Raw genomic sequence first — 17,834 nt, 5'->3', positions numbered from 1 at the left:
AGAGATGGGAAGTGATGGGAAGTACTTTCATTAATGTATTTTTTAATGCTCATGTGAAATAAATAACATTCTTTCATTAAAAAACGCTACGAATTAATTCCAACACCTAATATAATATTATATAAAGATATATTAAAAATTTGTATATATAATACTACAATACGTTTTCTCAAAAATTAAATATAAAAACTATAAGTATGAATAAAGAGAATCCAATGTACTAAAAATTTATTATAGTGCTATATATATATAATTTGGGTACAAATAAATCACAAGTAACTCACAAATATGTGAAGTATAATTTGAAAAAAACAAATAAACAATTCACATCTTTGAAATATAAATGTAGAAACTTTAGTCGCAAGCCATTTTTTAACCCATGAATTGGACCTCGTAAAATAATGAAATTACGACCTACGCAAAAATACCGCCGAACATAAACGAAACACGCTCGAAAATGTGTCTTCTTAGCGTTACGTACGCGAGATGCACCAAAACATTTTTTATATTAAGAAATAAAATAATCCGTGAAATAATAAAAAATCAAAGTAATACAATAAAACCCGAAATATAATAAAACACGTTAATCTACATTTACAAAATTTCTTGTACAGAAAAGTATAAAAAAACTTAAAATAAATGATAGAATAAAATTGAATTGTAATAAAACTTTTCTAGTAAAAATAATTCTCTCTATTAAAAAAATATGAATTTTATATAAATCATTAGATAAAGTGCAATTTAAACATCAGGTTGACAACAACAATGTTATGCTTTTAAGAAACATTAATATTAAAATTAATATATCTATAAAAATTGTACACAATAAACTAGCGTATAACTCAAAAACTAAATATTTTATCAATCATCTTTTCCATCTTATGCAATGCGTATATTCGCATTCAAAGATATCTCGTTGTCGGTAAAATATAGTGGTTTGCAAACATCCTTGATGCTTATCATGTCCTTTCGCTTGAGTTCTTTAAAAAAAGGATTGAACATTATTACTGATCCATCAATAACTCATTGCTTGTATACGCAACATTCGAGTAGCCACGAGATAAATATATATTACTGTATTATATAAATAATTATATTATATGTATATATGTAATTTTAAACCAAAATTAATTAATATTGACAAATTTTGACAGATTTGAATTTTGCTTATAAGTATCTGCTCATCAATTCTTATCAATATCTTATTATTTCTTTTCATTTATTTATTTATTATTACAAGAAGGATGAAGAAAGTTTTTTCAATTAAACAACAATCTAAATTATATTTTTTGTTTTCTTGTACGAATTAACTTGAAAATATAATCGAGATGATCTTCGATACGAAAATGCAAGACTACTCCAACGTCTAAGGGGATTCAGTTATCTGTGGAAATCTCTTTCTCGGTGGACATCGTTACCGCAATTGTAATCGAGAAACGCTTTACGGTTTCCGTAAGACGTCGCCTGAAATTGTCCACTGCGACTCAAGACGAGTCCCGTAAAAAAGACGTCGACCTTTCGTACTTTTTGTTTTGTCTGTCTCTTTTTTATTCTCCCTTTCTCTCTCTACGTGCGCCCGTTTGTCTATCTGTCGCGAATATTCTTGTGACTGAAAATGCGTACCAGACGTGTACCATTGCGCGGAAATTGCATCTGTAAATCCTTCGGTTTGCAATGAATTTAACGACTTGCACGTTGCCTGCCAAAAAATATTGTTCCCGGATGAATACGTTAGTCGTGAATGTCGGCATTCGTCACTTTTACATGCAACGCGAAAGAACTTCACATAAGTTTCTTATTAACGTTATTATTACTTTAAATGTTATTATTGATTTGATATCATCAAATATATTTAAAATATCGTCAATAGATTTCATTATTTAAATGAAAGTAATCTTTTATCAAGTGTATTTATAATATATTTATAATATATATATTTATACATTTTTTTTAAATACTATTTTCCTAAACGTACACATTTTATTAGGTGTTGGAATTAATTCGTAGCGTTTTTTAATGAAAGAATGTTATTTATTTCACATGAGCATTAAAAAATACATTAATGAAAGTACTTTTAAAACTTATAAATACTTTGTAAAACGCTACGAATTAATTCCAACACCTAATACAACAGTTTTTAAGATTTTGTAGTAATCTTACGACATGAATATTGGAGAATAGGTATAAAAAAATATGATATTCTTTACAATTCGCTCTTATTTACACCTTAATTACGCCCGTAGTAGGTGATTGTGAGCGTAGCTGCAATTATCGTGTAATTGATTTTAAAGTAATTGTACGCGTGCACCCATTCAAACCATTTCATATCTAATTGAATTTGCAAGTAGAATTTAATTTTTTCACTTATATTGCCAACACACTAATTCGTTAATGTTGACTATCGCTGCTTGCCATTATTATAACGACTGCTGAATATCTGCGAATAATATTTCAGTCTATATAGCGTTTTGAATGTATCTTTTCTATGCATATTCTCTTCAGTTGTCTTAGATTCGCTTCTAGACAGTTTAATAATGGATCTTTAACATTTTACGGAAACGATCTGTTTCTTCGCAGAACTAATGAGAATTTATTAGTCGCACGAAAATATATCCGTCAGTGCTACGAATCAACGAGGTCAATTTTTTTCTATAGTCATACTTATTTGAAATATATTCGAAATAAATTATCCGTGAATGTTAAACAAGGGAAGAAGAAAGGAAACAAAGAAAAGTGGAAAAGTCATTAAAACTTTTACGAGATTTGAGTAAGAATATGACACGAAGAATTTAACGAATTGCTGAAAAGTAAAGAAATGTTAGACGACGTAATGTCGAATTTATTTTAAATTTGATTTTTATCTGACACTACGTTACAAAGTTTCTGTTTGTCAACTTTGATATGAATGATAATTCTTATGTATTTATACTGTGCAAAAATATAAGATTAAAAAAATTTCCATCACTACACAGATTTGGAGAAATCAAGAACTTTATTTTTGAAAAAAATAAAAAAAGTTTTACAAAAAATCATTGCTTCTTAAAAATAAAAAATCGATCAAAATTTGTTCCACTGTATAATTAACAATTGTATCAAACATTTAAACATTATAACTATTACTGCAGAAATAAATCATTATAATAAACGAGTTGTATTTAAACATTATTCTACATTTAGACAAGATGAAAAGTTTTTCATAATTAATTTTGTTATATAACTTTTTAAAAATTAAAAATTTTTTTAATTTTAAAAAGTTCTTATTTAAAAAATTCTTCACAAATATATAGATAATTCTAAAACAACTAAATAGTATTCAAGAAGATTTTATACAAAAAGGCTGCTTCATATGTGATGATATATACATATATAATAAATATAATTAATATTACTATATTTTGAACTTTGCTTTTTCGTGCAGTGTGTTATGGATGAATGGAAAATAATAAAGTAAATGAAGTAAATTTTAATAAATAAAATAAATCTTAAAAAGTTGTTTTAATTTATAATTTATTCGTATATTATTTTTTGAATTTAAGTTTAACTTTCCCTGGTGAAAATTTTTCTCGTAATTTTTATACGAATTGGAACATTTTTCAGAAATACTCAAAAATATTCGGAAAGTTTACATCTTCTCTTAGAACTTCTCATACAAGTGAATTCTGAAATTTTTCATCCCATAATTTTTAAAAAGTATTTTTAAATTTTTTGATTTTGTAATATTTCATTAGAAATTATACTTACAAAAAATCTTAAAAATCTTACAATATTTCATAATTAACATATATAAAAAATTCTGAGAAAAGATGTAGATTTTCTGAGAAATGTTCTAATTCGTATAAAAAATGTGAGAAAGTTTCACAGGGTTGTATTGAAAAAATCTACCAGTACCTACAGTATACAGTATGTTTCTTACATCGATCGACAATACAATATTGCAATCACGTACGAGGATCTAATTTCTATGGACTACGAAATAAGTTTTCGTATAAAATTAAATATTTATTGTATTTCATTACATTCTCCGATAAAATTCAATTATTCTAATTGATCCTACATAAAAGCAATTTCATAGATAGAGGAAAAAGAGATAAGATGATGAATTGCTAACTTTTTTAAGCTAATAATAGATGATGAATTGATAAATTCATTAAAGATTTTGTATAATAATAAATAATCTCTTGTAAATAAAGCTAAAATTGTAGTTTCATTTTAATCTGTTTATAAAAGTGGATACTACAAGTTTCAGTACTCACATGTAATTTTTTAGTATTTGTTTATAAGGAATGATATAGTAAATATTTTTATTCTTTTTAATCATAAACATGCTAGTCGAAATCTCTAACAAAATTATTCAATAAGATAATGTCGGCTTGTTTCTTTGTATTTAGCTGTAAAGACGCAATAATCAAAAGTTAATTTAAAATAATGGATTGCGTACAATTGTTGCGATAATAAGCATAGAATAATTATAAATAGTGACTTATAAATTCATTACAACAGTGTAAGTAGATATTTTTCTTATTAATAAAACGTGTAAGAATAAATTTAAAATACGACCAGGCAGTAACAAATAAACGAGTGTAAGCGCAACAAGTCGATCATGATATTTGTGAGGTAGTAGTCCCGACACAGAACAGTATATGAGCTCTCTCTGCATGTACTTATAGACGATTTATTCATAATAACTCGCATTAAAATTCCTGAAAAGCAGTATTTTTAAATGCGATGCGATGTCAATTTCGATAAAAAGCATAAGATAATGAAAATTTTTATCTATATGCTACTAAATCTAAATGAAATTGAATTTCATATGATAAATATATGTGTGCATAGCAACCATAAATAATTATAAAATATAAATATGTATGCGTAATGAATTAAAATAGTTTCAGATTCATCATAAAACATTTTTTTAATATTTAATATGATTAAGTATTATTTCTATAATTGTTGCAATACACGTGCACATTTGAAATATTCCTTTTTATTCTTATAATATTTGAAGTTATTTAAAAAATTTAGAATTATAAAATTTTTTATAATTAATATTATTACACTGATTTATTCTATTATGATATTTATAAACTGAATTTATGTATTTTAATTATTTTATCAAAAAATATCAGTATTTAATATTGAGGTTATCATGCAATAATTTTTTGCCATATCTTTCGAGGATCCCAGCGGGTTATTCGTCATCTGGGTAAATAAACCCAAACCTTCTGTCAGAAGCATTGCTTCTTTCTAGAGAGAGAAAGATAGCCAAGAGAATGCTAAAAAAGTGTTCCACTATTCGCAAGTGTAAAGATATGCGTGCAAAAAGGAATGGAAATCATACTTTATTATTCTGTCACTGACAAAAATCAGAAACTTATCATGCTGATGCCAACGCTTTCCATTTTTCAAAAGTAATTAGAATTTTTTAAAATTAAGTCATATTTTATATTACACAGAGTAACCGAATGACTGATCCAGTTAGAATTGATTGACAGCAAATTTCTCGTATTATAAATTATTTGTATATATTTAGTATGACATTATATAATATGTTATAATAAAATTATCAACAATTCATATTATTCTCATAAAATAATAGTTTTACATATAAAAATACACATTTATTTTATTAGAATATATCAATAATAATTCTTTTATAAAATACAATATACATATTATATAATAAATTTTGAGTTCCTGAATGCAAGATTATCTAAATCAGATAATTTTGTCTCAAAATGTATTTTGGGAGGAAACTGCTTTGCCAACCATGGATTTGTACGCAATCATTTGACAGAATATACTTTGGTTACAATGAAATGAAAATACCTTCACACGGTAGTGCTCATGACATTGTTAACTTAGGAAGACCTTATCGCTCAAATAGTTTTAAATTTAATATAATTTAATACAATATTATTTTAACACAACTCTAACAAAACTCAAGAATTTTATTTAAATATAAAAAAGTTTAAAATATTGATAAAAAGCAATAAAAATTACGCTTTATTGAGGAAATATTATAACTTCAAATCATTTAACTATCAAAATATTTAATTAATATTTTAATTTTTTTATTCTAACCACCAGACAAAATAAAATATTAAACTCTGCAAAAAATAATTGATTAATTTTTGAATGAATTTACTTTAATAAATCAAATGTGATCTATCGTAGCACGCCAACTATTCTCTGTGATCCTTCCATTCGTGATAACGAATCTGTGTGATTTTTCATGTCACGAGGTTTAATCAACGACGATAAAAGTAGACCACTCGAAGACATTTGACCCGGAGGTGTTTGACCATTGGATATAAATGCATAAATACATCCTATAAATCCTAGAAGAGCAAATAATTTTGAGTGAATACTTTCTTCATCCCTTCATATTAGCATCATTATTTATATTGTTTGATGGAATACAGATAACTTTTAATATTAGCATTAGATTATTCCACTTTGATTATCCGTCTCACCAGTAAATTTTCATTAATGATTAGCTTATTGAATTGCTTTCAAAAAAGCAATTATGCATTTAATAATATAATATTATGATATTAATAGCATAATATTAATTAGATTACTTAAAAATTAGAGATATGACTGGAAAGAAAGTCAATAAAAGCTCATGCCTGTATATGAGCAAATATTGTCTAAAACTTTTTACACTTGATTATAATAAAAAATTGATATCACACAAGCTTCATAAAATTAAAATAATAAACATTATTAAATTTATTAGTATTTCAACTTTTCGATTCTGTCCTTTAAATTAAACATGTGTCCAGTTTAGATATAAAATAAACTTTCCCGAATTAATATTATTAATTTATTTTTCTCTTATTTACTCTAACTATAAGTAGCTCTAAAAAGTTTATAGGTATAAGTTTATAGTTACCTTATGCATAAAATTTTATATGTTTTTATTATAATAATATAAAAATTAAATTTTTTTTTTCGAAAAATTTTTGATACAATATTAATACGATATTATTCACATATTTGCTAATCTTAAGAGAATGTAATTACTAAAAAATTTTGTCAACCCTTAGTCAATATATTGCGCATCTCAAAGAATCATATTGACCTTCCGGCTCATTGCACACATAGATCAAGAACAGAAAGTTGGTAAACGAACGATGAAATCCAAAAGCTGTTCACTACTCGAGCTATCTCTTTCTTCTTACGCAGTAAAGAAAAGTACTTAACAATTTGATAGTAATCTACAAGTAATTCGCTAAGTGACTTATGCTCCTTCTTTCGAGAGTTAGAATTACCCTCTCGCTTATTTTTTTCTACCCTAACGATGCGTTTCTAATTATGCGTCTTTTTATTTCAAATTATCATTTTTCATTTTTTTTGTGCTTGAATAAAATTGGAAGATGGTATACGATAAAAGTACATCGATAAATATGTAAATTAATTAATTATTTCGCCGAATAGGGGAGGCAGCTCCGATGATCTTGACTTTGACATATGTTGTCAAGGTCATGACCCTGAATAACTTCCATTAGGTTTTAGCCATTATTATTCGTTAAAATTATTAACAAAAAAAGTTCATCAATGAAACCTAACTTTTGGACACAGTTGTGATCCGATGAAATCCCTAATTGGCATATTTACATTATTTCTTCTTATTCATTAACAATAATTTAAAAAACAGCAATAATAATATTAGGTGTTGGAATTAATTCGTAGCGTTTTTTTAATGAAAGAATGTTATTTATTTCACATGAGCATTAAAAAATACATTAATGAAAGTACTTCCCATCACTTTCTACTACTTTTGACCATCTTTCGGGCAGTGAATGAATACCGCGTCGGAAGAACTGTTCATCTTTAGATGAAATCCAGGAATCGAACCATTTTGTACAATCTTCGTAAGATGTGAACTTCTGCTCGCACAAGCTATGAGCTAATGATCGAAACAAGTGGTAGTCGCTAGGTGCAATATCAGGAGAATACGGCGGGTGCGGTAGCACTTCCCATTTAAGTGTTTCCAGGTATGTTTTTACCGGTTTTGCAACGTGTGGGCGAGCATTGTCGTGCAGCAAGATGACTTTATCGTGTCTTTCGAAGTATTCCGACCGTTTTTGCTTCAATGCACGGCTCAAGCGCATCAGTTGCCGTCGGTAGAGATCTCCAGTAACGGTTTCATGCGGTTTTAGCAGTTCGTAGTATATGACACCCTTCTGATCCCACCAAATACAGAGCAGGAGCTTTGAGCCATGGATATTGGGCTTTGCCACTGATGTTGATGGTTCGCCGGGCTTAACCCATGACTTTCTGCGCTTTGGATTGTCATAATGGATCCACTTTTCGTCACCGGTAACAATCCGATGCAAAAAACCTTTTCTTTTCTGCCGTTGAAGCAGCAGTTCGCACGTGAGAAAACGTCTCTCAATATCCCTTGGTTTCAATTCATATGGGACCCAATGTCCTTCCTTCTGGATCATGCCCAAACTTTTAAGACGTTTTCCTATTGTTGAGAAGTCAACTTCCAATGACGTAGATAATTCTTTAAGTGTTTGACATGAGTTTTCATTGAGCAGTGCCTGCAAATCGTTATCTTCAAATTTTTTCGGCTGACCAGGTCGCTCCTTGTCATCCAAGTCGAAATCACCAGCTTTAAAACGTGCAAACCACTTCCTACACGTTTGCTCAGCCAGAGCATGTTCACTATACACATCCACTAAAATACGATGAGCTTCAGCTGCACTTTTGTTCATATTAAAGTAATGAAGCAAAACTCCCCGCAAAAACACTTTATCTGGCACAAATTTTGACATATTCAATGAATTATACAGTATTGTTATTTATGATTTCAAGAAAGGTTATGTACGGCAAATGACGTCCTATGATAGATGTTTACAATGTATACAGAACTATAGGTAACAACGAAATAGTGTACTGCTTGTGCCATCTCTTGTAAAACGCTACGAATTAATTCCAACACCTAATATAAAAAAAAAATAAAAAAATTGTTTCATATATAAAATATTATTTCTTTAAAATTGTATCAAATACCTGATTGTTTGGATTTTAAGACGATTATTATATCCCTTATATATGAAATTTGTGCACAACGAAAGCTTTCAAATTAATAATATTCTTTTTATCTCAAAATTTTCTTTTTACATTATAATTAACAGAATAATATAAAAAATATAATTAGTGTTAAACCAAATTAAAAATAATTAAAAACTAAATTTAAAGTAAATGACTGTATTTATTTATGTCTTTAATATGTTTACATTTAATTCTCTTAGAAGTCTTTGATTGATGCGCGTAATCTTCTCTCGCTATAGCAATCGGAAACAGCGATAGCAATTCACGAGGATCTTGGAACTCTCGCTCGAGAAGTTAAAAGCGGATTACTGTGGATTCGGCTCACCACCGGATCGTAAGACTTATCTGAGTTTACCTCCACTTCTCAAGAACCTTGACATTGAGACTCTCGTCGCTCTGACCACTCGCATGAACGATTCGTTCATTCCAAAATCACGGAAGGCTATTAATGTTACAATTTTAACATGTTTGATGAGATTAGTTAGCAAATTGAAAGAGAATAAGAGATAAGAAAGCAGACTGCCATTTAGAAAAACTAATTTATTAATCACGAGAAACAACATTAGTAATTCAATCATCGATATTTCTTATTTTTTCATCGCCATCATCCCCATAACTTAGATCCATGAGTTAACAAGCCTTCTAAACAATAATACCCTGAAAACGTGCAAACAAAAGAGTTTAATGGATTATTAATCCTTCAGCCCATGTTTGCTTATATTTGCTGTCTAAGGATGGTACTCTAATGTACAGTCATGTGACACTGTGTATTTTATTACTGTGCGAGAGCGCACCGCGCGGAAAAAGGTTCGAGTGAGAAAACGGTACAAGGTTGATATGATGCACGACAGTGAAGAGAACTCCGTTTCATTTAATTTAACAAAAGAATTTCTTTAATGTATTCAGTTACAAAGTCAAAAGATATAATTAATTAAAGATTAGATTAACAGAATATTAAATGCGGTCACCTTTTCCAAATTGAGCTTGGAAATGCGGTGATGGAAAATCTCGGCGATTTTCCTCGAAGCTTCTCGAAAGTTTCGGTTTATAGCGATTTCACTAAACGGTTAGCACGGCGATTTTACGAAGCGAGATTATGACTCTAAGAACTCTAAGAACTTTTTTGGAAGTAAGAACTCTGAGAAGTCTAAGAATTCTAAGCGGTGTAGACGGTATAAGCGGTGTAGACTATTTCCGCAATCTGCGCAATCTGCCTTTAGAACCGGCGAGATCGAAGCATTTATTACTTCCGGTCCGGGCTTTCTTCTTGGGAGAAATCCAATTAAATTTTGCCACAATCGTAATTATCACGTGGCATTGGTTGTACAAAATTGATTGGCGCTTTCGATTCTTTTCTAGCGACGTTCAACGTAACAGTCATGCGCGACAGAAAATCCGTACGCGGGATTGGTGACAGCGCGTGACGTATTCGTCGGAGCGCGGCGCTCGCGTGCGCGAATCGAATTGTTCTAGAACTTTCGATGGTCCGTTGTCGGTGCCTGTTTGCGTGTACCGAATTGTTTTGAAAGACTACAGAACAATGAATCTCTGACTTTGATGAGGCTTAAAGTCAGGCTCGAGATGAAATCACGAGCTCGCCTTGTGCGTGCGTTCAATAACAATTACTGTCGGTCGACCGAAGGAATTCTTACCCTTTTTTTTGAATTACCGATCTCAAACATCCCGCCCGCCTCGTCATCTCCGTGACGATATATGTATAAGGTTACGCATAGAGATTACAAAAAAAACAGTAAACGCGAAAATAAAACAAGCGATACAATGCAATGAATTCGTGGAAGAACTTGAGCCGTAAACGAGAGTTATCTGATAAATAACATTGACGAAATGATTCACGAAAGTACACGCGATCAATTCAAGCTCTTCTTTACATTTGATGCACTGGAGTGCGAGATAAACGCGTTAGCCTCGTCTGGCAATAAAACTAATTTGATCAAAGGACGAGTTAATTCAGATGAGGCGGTTTTGACTGTGACCACCCGCACTACGCCGTCGTCTCCAGGATGTAGCTGCGTGATTCGCGCCAGAGGCCACTTATTTGGTGGTGAGAGCTCGGAGCGAATGATGCATAGCGATCCAAGGCGTGGTGGCAAAGCGTCCTTGGTCCATTTCGGTCTGGTAGCCAGAGTGTGTAAGTACTCGCGTGACCATCTCTGCCAGAAGTGGTCTCGCATTCGCTGAATAAGTTGCCACCTGGAAAGAAAATTTTCCCTCTTGTCCGACAAGGACGGCTCAGGAATGGCCAGCAGTGGTGCCCCAATGAGCAGGTGACCCGGTGTCAGAGCCGTGAGGTCGTCGGAGTCGTCCGAAAGTGCATACATGGGCCTTGAGTTCAGGCATGCTTCCACTTGTGCGAGCAGGGTGCTCATTTCCTCGAAGGTGAGCCTGGTTTCGCCGATGGTTCGGCGCAGGTGATACTTAGCCGATTTCACGGCTGCCTCCCAGAGACCACCAAAATGAGGTGCCGAAGGAGGATTGAAATGCCACTGGATCCCCTCCGATGTAGCTACGTGTGCGATCTTTTGTCCTTCTGCCGAGGAGGCTCGAAGCATTTCTCGAAGTTGCCGATCGGCGCCCAAAAAATTGGTGCCGCAATCCGAATAAATGTCTGAGCACAGTCCTCGGCGAGATGTGAATCGACGGAGAGCAGCCAGGAAGGCGTCGGTGGTGTACGCTGAAACAGCCTCGAGATGAACGGCCTTGGAGCTAAAACAAACAAATACGGCGATGAACGCTTTGTGAGCGCTGTGCCCACGCCCTTTGCTCGTCCTGATGAAAATAGGCCCGGCGTAGTCGATGCCCACGTGAAGAAATGGTCGCGCTGGCGTCACTCTTCCTGGAGGAAGGTTTCCCATCTTTGGTTGCGGAGTGGCAGCCCTCCACCGTGTGCATGTCACGCACTGATGCAGCCATCGCTTGACCACCGCTCGGCCTTGTGGAATCCAGAACCGGAGGCGTAGCAATCCCAGGGTCATCTGGACTCCTCCGTGGAGAGTACGGCGATGGTAGGCTTCCACCAGCAGGCGAGTGAGCCATGACCCTGGAGGCACGATGATCGGATGTCGCTCGTCGAACGACAGCGCTGCGTGCTTGAGACGCCCTCCAACTCGCAGAATTCCGTGCTCGTCCATGCACGGGCTGAGGGTTCGCAGATGGCTGGATCTGGCAAGGTCGCGCTTGTCTTCGAGAGCTGCTCTCTCCTCTTGGTAATGCCGTGACTGCGCTATGCGTATCCACCTGATGAGCGCCGCGTCGAGTTCAGCTGGGAGAAGCGCCGACCCGTTGTGCTGACCGTTCACAGAGCCGACCGCGCGACCGCGGTGACGCCAACGCACGCACCAGGAAGTCGCTCTGAGCAGCTGGTGAAGCGACGAGAATCTGAGCAGTTCTTCCGGCTCGAGGTTGCTCCTGACGACTGCTGCGAGTGTTGCGGCCCGCCGTTCTGGTACGTCCTTGATGGGCTCGAGGTTGACGCTTGGCCATAGCGACGAATTCCCGCTCAACCAGGCGGGGCCCGTCCACCATAAGGAATGGCTGAGGAGCTCACTTGGTGTCAGACCCCGAGAGGCGCAGTCGGCAGGGTTGTCCTTGCCCGGGACGTGACGCCATTGAGCCTCTGGAAGCTGCTGCTGGATTCGTGTCACCCTGTTGGCCACGTACGTTTTCCAGCGCGAGGCATGACCTCGAATCCAGTGGAGCGTGACCTTGGAGTCGGACCACAGGATCACTGGCGTTGTCGCCAGGTTTAGCACAGAGCGCGTGTGCACGAGCACGCTTGTAAGCAAGGCGGCGGCGCAGAGTTCGAGTCGCGGGAGAGAAACGAGCTTGATCGGCGCGACCTTGCTTTTGGCGGTCAACAACAGAGTCTTCGTTTGGTTGTTTGCGGTGATACGGAGGTACACCACGGCGGCGTAACCTCTTTCGGACGCGTCCGCGAAGCCGTGCAGTTCGAGTTGAGAGCTCGTGTCGCCGGTGCCGAGCCAGCGGCCGACTCTGATCTTCTCAAGCAGTGGAAGTTCTTCCCAGAGCCGCTTCCACTTTCCAGCGATGGTTGACGGCAATGGTGTGTCCCACTCTAGCTGCTGTAGCCAGGCCGATTGAATCAAAATTTTAGCTTGAATGGTTACTGGAGCCAGCCATCCGAGCGGGTCGAAGAGTCGAGCGGTCTCCGACAGCAGACTTCTCTTGGTGAACGTGACGACGGTGCGAGGAGGGACGGAGAAGGCGAATTCGTCTCTAGTTGGATACCAGCGCAATCCCAGCGTGGAGTGGTTCTCTAGGTCCCACGACCGCGAGTCTCTGGTGAGACAGTACTCAGGCGGAATGTCGCGAAGAAGTTCCTGACAGTTGGCGGCCCACTTTCGGAGAGGGAACCCGCCCGCCATGCAGAGGTTGCGTAGCTCGACTTGGAGCGCGATAGCGTCGTCTTTATCGTGCGCTCCGGTTACGATATCGTCGACGTAGCAGTCGTGTCGTAAAGCACTCGCGCCTCGAGGGAAACGCGGTCCGTCGTCATCGGCGAGCTGACGCAGCGTGCGAATGGCGAGAAATGGCGCGCAAGCGAGACCGTAAGTGACAGTTTTTAATGTGAACTCGCGTACAGGCTCATCAACGCGGTGTCGCCACAGGATGCACTGATGTCTATGGTCGTCGGGATGCACAAGAATTTGCCGATACATCTTCTCGATGTCGGCCACTAGCGCGTATCGGTGCCATCGCCACCGCAAAAGCACGTTCGCGAGGGGTGGCAGCAGGTTAGCCCCAACTAATAGATGCGTATTGAGCGACTCACCAGACCTTGTACGCTGCGATCCGTTGAAGACGACTCTGAGCTTAGTCGTGGTGCTGGACTCACGAAGGACACCGTGATGCGGAAGGTAGCACCGATCTTCGCTGGAATTCGGAGGTTCTGGCGCCAATTCCATGTGCCCTTGGTCCTCGTAGTCCTTCAGGAAGGCTCGGTAGAGATCGCCGAATCGTGCGTCTCTCTCGCAGCGTCGCTCCATGGCGACTAAAAGTCGTTGCGCAGGTCTTCGCGTCTCAACTAGCGTCGTCGGCGGAGATGCAAAAGGTAGTCGCACTATGTATCTTCCTTCGGCAGTGCGTTGGTGCAGCAGCGCGAAGATGTCCTCGCATTGCTGCTCCTTTGGCGTGAGAGCGACGGGAGCGGGCACTTCTCGCTCCTGCTCCCAGAAGCGGTGCACAAGGTCGGCCAACTCGTGATCTGCTGTGCACTGAAGCGAGTGGCGTTGTGCTGAGTTGTTTACTCGGTCGCAACCTCCCGATAAGATCCAGCCGAGCAGCGTCTTTTGAGCGATAGGCGCTTGGGGGCCTCCCTTGCGGAGACCATCCTGGAGAATGATTGAGCATACTTCCGCTCCAAAAAGCAACTCAATAGCGTCGTTTGCTGTGTAGTCGGGATCAGCCAGTTGGAGCCCCTTTAGATGTGGCCACTCAGTTCTGATCCTTGCGTGAGAGCCTTGATAAAGCGACAGACGTGGCAGAACAAAGGCTCCGACGGTGAAGTCGGTCCCTGTTGTTAATGAGGTCACCTTGAGTGTCACCTTTCCCCTGCTGGGCCCGGAGCTTTTGCCGCTGATGCCGATGACCTCGATTGAGGATCGAGAGCGTGGCAAGCGTAGGCGTTGGACCAGAGCCTCGGAAATTAGAGAAATTTCCGAACCTTGATCGATGAGCACGCGTGTTGTGTGCTGATTGCCGTGACGATCAGCGATGGAAACTCGCGCCGTTGCGAGCAAAATGGCCTTGTGGTTGTTGTCGCGTCGCACCGCAGACAGTGAGCTGACTTCTTGAGGTTTCGGTGAAGCGTACGCGTCGTGTAACATGGAGTGGTGACGAGACTTGCACGTAGCACACGTCTTCGTCGAATGGCACTTCGCGAAAGCATGAGAGCCGAGACAGTTAAAGCACAGCCTGTGAGTTTCGGCGACGGCCTTGCGGTCGGCCGCGGATTTCTTCTTGAATTCTTCACACGCCATCACGTGGTGCTTACTCTTGCATAGAACGCATTGAGAAGACTCGGTGTGTTTCTTGACGTGATGCGACTTGGCGGATCGCGACGGGTTGTCGGAGACCTTGAGCGATTGTGGTTTGGCGGCTGTGAGAGTAAGTGCTCGTTGGTTTATGAAGTTCATTAGCTCTTTAAGAGTGGGCATGTCGCTCGAGGCGCGTGAGAGTGACTCCCACTCCAGGCGAGTTCTTGGATCGAAGAGCTCGACGGCAAGATGAGTTAGTAGATCGAAGCCATGAGAGTTGATAGGCCTATCAATGTTCTCCTGGCCGTTGACTACCCTGGTCAAGGCGTTGAAAACGCGGTTGAGCTCCTCCGCACTTTCGCTCTTCATCTTAGCCACGGCGGTAAACTTGGAGAAATTGGAGCGAGATAACTCTCTCTTATTTTCATACCGCTCGCTTAGCAGCTCCCATGCGCGTGGATAGTTGTCTTCGGTCATCGCTAATGGTTGAATCAGTTCCTTGGCAGGACCCTCCAGACAAGTTTTCAGGTAATGAAATTTTTCGATTGCGGAGAGTGATGAATTGCTGCCAACAATGGATTGGAAGAGGTCTCGGAATGTAGGCCAGTCTTCGAACGCGCCAGAGAAAGAACTAATCTTGAGGCGAGGCAGCGACGGTTTTCCGGAAGACTCATTACCTTCTGTTTTGGAAGCTGAGCTCGGTTCCTTCACCTTGAGTTTCCGAACATGGTTGAGAAGGAGACTTCGTTGCGTGATGTACGTCACTCTCGCTGAGTTAGCGACTCTGGTCGAGTTGTATTCGCTCTCCGCGAATGCATCTTCAAGATGCTCTATGATGAGTTCATGCTGAGCCTCAAATTTCGCCCACAATCCATCCAGAAGACCGACGACTGTCTCGGCGGCTTCCAGCGTAATGTTCGCTGCGCCGAGCTCCTCCAGATCTGATACTGACTGAGCCATGCGATGGCGAAGGTCGCTTTGCTTCGTCAGCAAATTCTGCAGTTTCTTACCCATCACTCACTCTTTCTTTTCAGCACTAGCAAACTGAACGCGATGCACTCGACACTGCGGATGCCGGCGAGAATCCGGCTCGAAGGACCAGAAAATGTGCGAGAGCGCACCGCGCGGAAAAAGGTTCGAGTGAGAAAACGGTACAAGGTTGATATGATGCACGACAGTGAAGAGAACTCCGTTTCATTTAATTTAACAAAAGAATTTCTTTAATGTATTCAGTTACAAAGTCAAAAGATATAATTAATTAAAGATTAGATTAACAGAATATTAAATGCGGTCACCTTTTCCAAATTGAGCTTGGAAATGCGGTGATGGAAAATCTCGGCGATTTTCCTCGAAGCTTCTCGAAAGTTTCGGTTTATAGCGATTTCACTAAACGGTTAGCACGGCGATTTTACGAAGCGAGATTATGACTCTAAGAACTCTAAGAACTTTTTTGGAAGTAAGAACTCTGAGAAGTCTAAGAATTCTAAGCGGTGTAGACGGTATAAGCGGTGTAGACTATTTCCGCAATCTGCGCAATCTGCCTTTAGAACCGGCGAGATCGAAGCATTTATTACTTCCGGTCCGGGCTTTCTTCTTGGGAGAAATCCAATTAAATTTTGCCACAATCGTAATTATCACGTGGCATTGGTTGTACAAAATTGATTGGCGCTTTCGATTCTTTTCTAGCGACGTTCAACGTAACAGTCATGCGCGACAGAAAATCCGTACGCGGGATTGGTGACAGCGCGTGACGTATTCGTCGGAGCGCGGCGCTCGCGTGCGCGAATCGAATTGTTCTAGAACTTTCGATGGTCCGTTGTCGGTGCCTGTTTGCGTGTACCGAATTGTTTTGAAAGACTACAGAACAATGAATCTCTGACTTTGATGAGGCTTAAAGTCAGGCTCGAGATGAAATCACGAGCTCGCCTTGTGCGTGCGTTCAATAACAATTACTGTCGGTCGACCGAAGGAATTCTTACCCTTTTTTTTGAATTACCGATCTCAAACAATTACTTTTAAATTAAATGTTTCTAATCTTTTTCGTGTTAGTATACTTTTTGTATAAATTTTATCATTATAATATATAATTTATCATTTAATGAATAATTAAATTTTATAAATAAAGTAATAACAAGAAACTATTTTGAATATCTTTAAAAAAAAATGTTAAAATCTTTTTTGATGCAAAATACGATTTGTCATGTGCTTGAAACATTACATTAATATTTATTTAACAACTATTTTAAATAAATATATATTGAAACAAACAAAAATGATCGGATTTAATTTATTTTATGTGATTGACAAGTTTGAATTTAAATATATTATACAAGGAAAGAGAGAGAACGATTGTGCTGAAGCATTTAAAAATTTAGCTAGATACAGAAAAAATACTTTATTGGACCATCAAAATAATGAACAATGCTAAAAAGTTTTAACATTCTAGAAACTGATTTAAACTATATAATTATTTTGATAATCCTTTAAAATTATTTTCAGATCTGTATCTAGCTAAATTTTTTAATGTTTCAGCAAAATCGTCCTTTTCGTGCACAAATTTTTTAACCTGCATCATAAAATTCCGAATTTGTCAGAACATAAGCTTGAGAAAAATCGGTGAACCACAAAAAAAAGGAACAATCGTCTTTCAAGACGTTCAGAAACAGCAATAAAATTATGGCTCGTGTTACCATCGTCGCCCAGGACATTTGGATTTTATGCTCATCGGGGGATCTAACATGAGTTGATCTCATC

At 37.7% G+C, this 17,834-nt stretch overlaps 2 protein-coding genes and 1 long non-coding RNA gene across 9 annotated transcripts in view; 1 reads left to right on the top strand and 2 right to left on the bottom strand.

Annotated features, from left to right (window-relative positions):
- The window catches only part of LOC147910252 (uncharacterized), a 322,413-nt gene that overhangs the window by 220,261 nt on the left and 84,318 nt on the right, over positions 1–17,834 (bottom strand). The window lies entirely within an intron of this gene.
- LOC105150071 (uncharacterized) overlaps positions 1–17,834 on the top strand; it is a 74,829-nt gene that overhangs the window by 39,342 nt on the left and 17,653 nt on the right. The gene's annotated exons all lie outside the window — the stretch shown is intronic.
- LOC147910253 (uncharacterized) lies at positions 9,932–17,425 on the bottom strand. Its single transcript, XM_087404677.1, has one exon. The coding sequence runs from the start codon at positions 16,092–16,094 to the stop codon at positions 10,935–10,937; it is 5,160 nt and encodes a 1,719-aa protein (XP_087260803.1). The 5' UTR covers positions 16,095–17,425; the 3' UTR covers positions 9,932–10,934.

The sequence above is a fragment of the Acromyrmex echinatior genome, chromosome 3 (assembly GCF_024713525.1).
Source record: "Acromyrmex echinatior isolate Ae372 chromosome 3, ASM2471352v2, whole genome shotgun sequence".
Lineage (NCBI taxonomy): Eukaryota > Metazoa > Arthropoda > Insecta > Hymenoptera > Formicidae > Acromyrmex > Acromyrmex echinatior.
The sequence above is the reverse complement of the archived record's forward strand: the minus strand, read 5'-3'. Positions and strand labels throughout refer to the sequence as shown.